General features: G+C 45.2%; 1 protein-coding gene across 2 annotated transcripts; it reads right to left on the bottom strand.

The window, feature by feature from the left end:
- Window positions 1-2,237: 2,237 nt before the first annotated feature.
- On the bottom strand, window positions 2,238-5,519 carry LOC123187898 (serine/arginine-rich splicing factor SC35). Of its 2 annotated transcripts, XR_006494212.1 has the most exons (10): window positions 5,314-5,519; window positions 5,139-5,217; window positions 4,835-4,914; window positions 4,676-4,742; window positions 3,728-3,799; window positions 3,104-3,262; window positions 2,949-3,014; window positions 2,664-2,877; window positions 2,416-2,581; window positions 2,238-2,307 (listed from the first exon to the last, which is right to left on the bottom strand). XR_006494212.1 is itself a non-coding variant. In XM_044599889.1 (9 exons), exons 1-8 carry the CDS (start codon window positions 5,387-5,389, stop codon window positions 2,685-2,687), a joined length of 792 nt encoding a protein of 263 aa, XP_044455824.1. In that variant the 5' UTR covers window positions 5,390-5,519; the 3' UTR covers window positions 2,238-2,581; window positions 2,664-2,684. The 2 variants fall into 2 exon arrangements, 1 of the variants encoding a protein (XP_044455824.1); XM_044599889.1 differs by having other exon boundaries at window positions 2,238-2,581.
- Between the last annotated feature and the right edge of the window lie 481 nt (window positions 5,520-6,000).

Genomic DNA, 6,000 nt, shown 5'->3' on the forward strand with positions numbered 1-6,000 from the left:
GTGCCTTGCCCCTGTTATTTACTTCAAAACCCTAGCTTTGAGTCACTTCTCCAACCGTTCGAGATGTCGTCTGACCACCCCTAGATCACATTTGTGCCTGTTGTTCGCCATCACAATGGTTGTCTCTGTGGTTTGTCTGTGGACACTTGGTGCTAGGCCCACATTTGATGTGGGCACCTTTGAGCTCGGCTCCGGAGTGCCTAGCTCGAAGGAGTGGGAGGGGCAACCCCATGACTATGGTGGAGGTCAAAGAGCCAGAACAGCCTGCAGCGAAGGAGGCGATGGTTGTTGATGGGGCGTTGGTGTTGGGTGGCACTCCTGGAGGAGCATCACTTGGTGGAGGCTCGGCTTGCATTGCCGTCGCGACCATGGTTGAGGCGGCCCCAGGAATTGTCGACGTGAACCGGGCGTTTCTCGCCTCCATACAAAGCGGTCCACCGTGAGGCAACTCCGCGTCAACAAAATGCGGTCTAGCGGCTGAGGATGAGGAGGCATCAAAGCAGCACGACGAAGATGCAAACCACGGTGGCCCCCAACGACGAGGAGGCTGGACCGTCTGGTGCGATGGTCGTCGACCTTACCTCCGACAAAGAGTAAATTTGTTTTTTTAGGGACTTCCGCTGTTTAAGAAGTAATCCAAAATTCAATAAAAATCTACTCCCTTCGTTTCTAAATATTTATCTTTCTAAAAATTTCAACAAATGACTACCTACGAAGTAAAATGAGTAAATTTACACTCTAAAATATGTCTATGTACATCCATATATGGTAGTCCATTTAAAATCTTAAAAAAAAACAAATATTTAGGAACAGAGGGAGTAGTGTATGGGGTGTTTGAGGGACACGGTTGCCTCCGTACGGTTGGCTGTCCACGGACATTTTGAGATGTCCATTTGGCAAACCATGCTGGAGAAGCCCTAATACTACATTATGCATATTTTGTCGAATTATGGGAGCCTCTGCTCTCCTGAACAAATCCATCACCTCTGGCACCCCGAACCCCACTCAGCCAGCGTGTTTTATATGAGCGAAAATGGAGGGTGCCGCTAGGCATCTTTTGCTTTTCAGACTAATCAGGGATGTCGGTTGACACTTTCGGGACAACTGAAAAATGTTCGTGAACATTCTGTGACCTGTTGTGTGCAGTCATCGCTGCCTGTTGTTCACCGTGACAGCAAGTATACGATTTTGCCAGGTAGCTCTGTACACTGAAAGCGCAGATCCGAAATATGCCAGGTAAATACTTCGAATTAGATATCCAAACAAGCAACAAGCACTCGTCAATGAGCAAAGTAGCCCATGGTACAATCAAACCAAATCAGCGCAAGTTCTTTTCAAGGAATTTTCAATTGTGTACCAAATGAACATCACTACAAAGTTACCATACATTACACTTCGGAAATATATACATCAATCATGGAGCGTAGGTTCTTTCCATAGGGCCGCCATCACCACATGATCCTAAGTCAGCATTCGCATGATACATCTACAGGGCAGCAGGCCTTGGAGCTGACATAATTCAGTCTGCAATTGAAAACACCTACCACACCTTCTATTGCGAAAGGATGTTAAGAGTTGTAAAGTTTTTTAAAAAAAAGCCGTATAAGAGTCATAATATGAAGAAAAGAAGTCTCACAAACTGGTTACAAGTCAAGATGCTACCACATGCTTACAGTGACTGTAAACTTGGAACATCAACTGCCAAACATTCTGAACTCTATAAACCACACAAAATCCTAAGATACTAAAAATTGACTTGGTCAGCACATTAAGAGTATTTGCATTGCTATGTAGTCTTTACATAATAGACTTCTAAATGGTATAGAAAGGTACTGTACTAACTTTTAAGTTCCACTTATCTTTCAAGACTCTATCATCATATCAGAATTTATTTAGGCCAGAACAAACAACAAAGAACACCCAAATGTCTGTTGCTACCACACTTTTGTAAAGATATGTTGTGGTTGCATAACATAAATCATGAGCAGAGACTCAACTAAGAAACCAATTTTTTCAAATCCTAGCATGCAGTAACATGGACCAGAGTTGTTTAATACTTTATTATTGATGAACAGCTTAAGCAGTGAACCTCAGCTGGATCATTTGAACCTTACTTGTCAGCATAACAAGAGTGCACGCAGCAAAATGATCACCACCATCATCAACCCCCACCAGCATCACCATCATCATCTCCATCACCAGCATCATCATCATTAAGGGATACAGCACAAACAATATCAACGGCAACAGCAAGCAACTTGTGTGTTCAGCCTTTATCAACCAGCACCTCTTCACCACATCATGTAACTAGAAAGGTGCAAATTACCATTTATAGTAAGTGCCCAACACTGGAAAGGAAATAGTAATACTTGGTGCTAATAGACAAGATTGAATTGGAAGAAGGTGAAGTAGTACATATAGTTCTAACAAGTATCCAGACATCCACAAAGCAGCATCTGTAGCCTGAAGTAGTCACCGATGTCAAGCACCACAACATTTTTAATTTGCAATTGTAACTGCAGATTGTTCATGATAAAGCAACTGAACAGCCTCCAATATGAGCAGCTCTGTTCCATTGATCCTGTAGACAGAAGCACAAGTCATGTTATCGCGTGCTAGGGTATCAACTGTGATGACATATATAATTTGAACAGTTTAGAGACCTCAGTTGTTTGACATTCAGCTCATGTTGAAGGGCTACGAGAGCCTGGAGACCGGTCATCATTGCGCCTAACAGGAGAACGGTCATCATTGCGCCTAACAGGAGAACGGTCATCATTGCGCTTAGCAGGAGACCCCTCGCAAGGAGGTGGTGTCTTGCGAGGAGGTGGTGTCTTGCGAGGGGAGCGACTAGTGCTTCTGCGTGCGGGCGACAAACTGCAATAATAAAGGGCATCAGTTAAATTCAGTAAAACGGAACAAAAGAGATGATTCCCGGATGTGCATACCTGTCTCTGCCACCCTTCCTGTCATCATCAGGACTGTAGCTGCGGCTCCTGCTACGACTAGGACTTCTATGTGCAGCCAAAAAACATATAACTAAAAATGAATGTACGGTATATAACCCAGCATAAAACAACAATGATTATCTGGATGTGTATACCTGTCTCTGCCACGCCTCTTGTAATCATCAGGACTAGTGCTACGACTCCTGCTACGACGATGATGGTCCCTCTCTCTGTACCTGTCACGTCCATATCTATCTCCACTCCGACTCCGACTTCGCCTTCTAGAATCTCTGCCCCGATGATCATCACGGTACCTGCAGATGAGGTATGCACGTGATTTTTTGGCATTGTGAAAAAAAAGAGCAACAAGAATGGAGGAAATCTGAATCGAATCCCACTTTGATAGATAATCTTATCATTAGGAACATGGCTTCATCCATCGACGTGACCAATAGACATTGTAGCAGTCAGCAAAGTCGACAACCATGGCATGTCCATAGTTTGATGCTGAAGAACTTACTGGAACCTCCATTACTTACACAACTACTGAACTACAGCCCTATTTCTCTTGCCTTCTTTCTTTCTTTCTTTCTTAATAATGTGCTTCAATTGAATCCCAAACCAGATAAGCAGGCATATGGGGCTTGTGCACAAGCCAAAGTTCCCTCCGAAAGGGCTATACACATGTGCATGGTAAATGAAATGTACAATATACTAAGTGGGAAAACGACAACGAAGAAATATATGATAACATGTATATATATCTAGGAAAAAAATACCCCCGTCTTGGACTGCGGCTTCTGGAACGACCCCTTGGCTTCGGGACCGTTTCCATGATTCGCCCTTTCTGACTGCAAAGTTGAGGCAAAAGAATATTAGGTCATCGGCTTCAACACTAACAAACAGAACAGCTTTATGATAGGTGCTAGTTCATTCTTTTACATAGAGCAATTTTCATGAACTTCTTGGAATAATCAATTCTGACTACATAGTGTATATCCTGACAAAATATGCATAGCTTACTTTTCTCACTATAGAGAAAACAATGTATGAGAAATAAACTTTATCAGGTAGTATTATGGCTAGCGCATGCCCACTTCTTGCTGATTACCATTGCCAACAGAAAATTACAAGAAAATGATTCCTAGACAGAGCATCACATATTCACACAAGTTGTAACCTGGTACGTAATAAGAGCTAATATGTTAAGATCAGCAAATTGTGTAATTAAGACAACATCATAATTGCTCTAGTATTGAGTAACCTAATACCGCACCATACTGATGTAACCTAACACTTTGGGAATGATGGTTCATAATCAAAGATAATTCATGGCATCCAAATGTAGCAAAATCTTCAAAACCATCGATTCCTTTGCTCTAGTACCGAGTAATCTACTGTTGCACTAGACATAGGGTATGTAGTGCCTAACACATCCAACCAGGAAGTTTACATCTAGCAAATAACCGGTCCATGCCTAAATATCAAGACATCGGCATTGGCTTAAAAATAGTGCCTCCGTACACAAATATAAGATTTTGTAACTTTTTTTTATGGATGGGATGTATATAGACACATTTTAGCGTGTGTGTTCACTCATTTCAGTTCGTATGTAGTCCATATTGAAATATCCAAACATCTTATATATGTGAACCGAGGGAGTAAGTGTCAATATCAAGATTTCCTCAATAATTATGCCAGTAGTCAGGAAAGACGTTTTATCTTACATCCGCTCAGCATTTGGCCCGTACTTGGCAAACTGCACCATCATCTCCCTCCCGTCCACCAACCTCCCTGGAAGATAACCAACAAAATGAAGTTGAATCCAATCCTAAAACAACATGTACCACAGAATTTTCCAATTCGCATGGAGGAGAGCAACCCACCGTCCAGGCGATCAACTGCCTTCTGCGCCTCGTCCTCATACTTGTACCTCACGAAGGCAAACCCTCGCGAGTCGCCAGTCCTGCAGAAAATGGATGTGCAAACAACATGAAACAACTCCCAAAACCCTAAAAATTCCGTGTGCAGGTGTACAAACAACATGAATCAAATCCCACAACCCTAAAATTTCCGTGTGCACACTCCGCAGCCCTACAGGACACCCACCCAATCTACACACGAACACAGACCAACTGCCAAACCAGCATACGAAGAACCTAGGGTTTTTTTTTTTTTTTTTTTGCCTACCTGCGGTCCCTTGGGATGTAGATGTCGACGACCTCGCCGTACTTGTCGAAGAGCGGGAAAAGGTCATCGGCCGTCGTACCTGCGCGACACGCACGGGGAGGATTAGAGCAGCCGCCTATTGGAGGCGCACCTCGGGGAGAAGGATGCGCAGTGGAGATGCGAAGGGGAAACTTACGGAAGGTGATGTTGAGGACGAGGAGGGAGTAGGTGTTGCGGATCGGCGGCGGGCCGGAGCGCCCGAAGCGAGACATCTCGCCGGAGCCGGAGCAGGAGGCGGCGCGGGGGGCGGAGCGGCGGCTGGGGAGAGGCGAGGCGAGCGGATTGGGGGAAACGACGAGCGACGAGATGTGGGGGGAACGCGAGGGTGGGTTGGGTGGCCACAAGAAGGTGCCGATCCTTCTAGGGCTCACACGCACGCGGCACGGCGGAGGGTGCGTGGGCCTAACCGTTCGGCCTGTTTTAAAGCGATCTTGATACCAGGCCGGACTATTATCTCAAAAAAAAAAAAAAAACAGGCCGGCCCAATCCTCGTTTTGTTTGCCATAAAGGCCGACCCGATCCTGCCTCTGTTAGTCTGTTTATCTTTCCTAGCTTTCTTGTGGCTAACAGAACGGCTTCGAGTATAGTTTTCCCTCTAGTTAGGGTTTTGCTTTCTCGGGGGCGATTGTCGCCGCCGTCGAGTTTTGATCTTCCCCGCCCGCGACCCCTCCGCAGCTACTTCTCCTGGACCGCGGGAGGGCCTCTCGGTGTCTCCTGGCCGAGGGCCTTGGCTGTTTTCAGAGGATCGGGGGCATAGGGCGACTGCAGAAACCCGATCTTTAAACTCGGGTTAGGGTTTCGACATGGCGGCAGATGGATCTCC

This window comes from Triticum aestivum, chromosome 2A (assembly GCF_018294505.1).
Source record: "Triticum aestivum cultivar Chinese Spring chromosome 2A, IWGSC CS RefSeq v2.1, whole genome shotgun sequence".
Lineage (NCBI taxonomy): Eukaryota > Viridiplantae > Streptophyta > Magnoliopsida > Poales > Poaceae > Triticum > Triticum aestivum.

What these genes read in the sequence shown, in the direction of transcription:
- LOC123187898 (XM_044599889.1), bottom strand. Translation starts at nt 5,389, where the DNA reads ATGTCTCGCTTCGGGCGCTCCGGCCCGCCGCCGATCCGCAACACCTAC. An exon ending in GGGCCAAATGCTGAGCGGAT is followed by an intron (nt 3,800 to 4,675) that starts GTAAGATAAAAC and finishes TCAACTTTGCAG; the next exon opens with TCAGAAAGGGCGAATCATGG. An exon ending in AAGAGGCGTGGCAGAGACAG is followed by an intron (nt 3,015 to 3,103) that starts GTATACACATCC and finishes GGCTGCACATAG; the next exon opens with AAGTCCTAGTCGTAGCAGGA.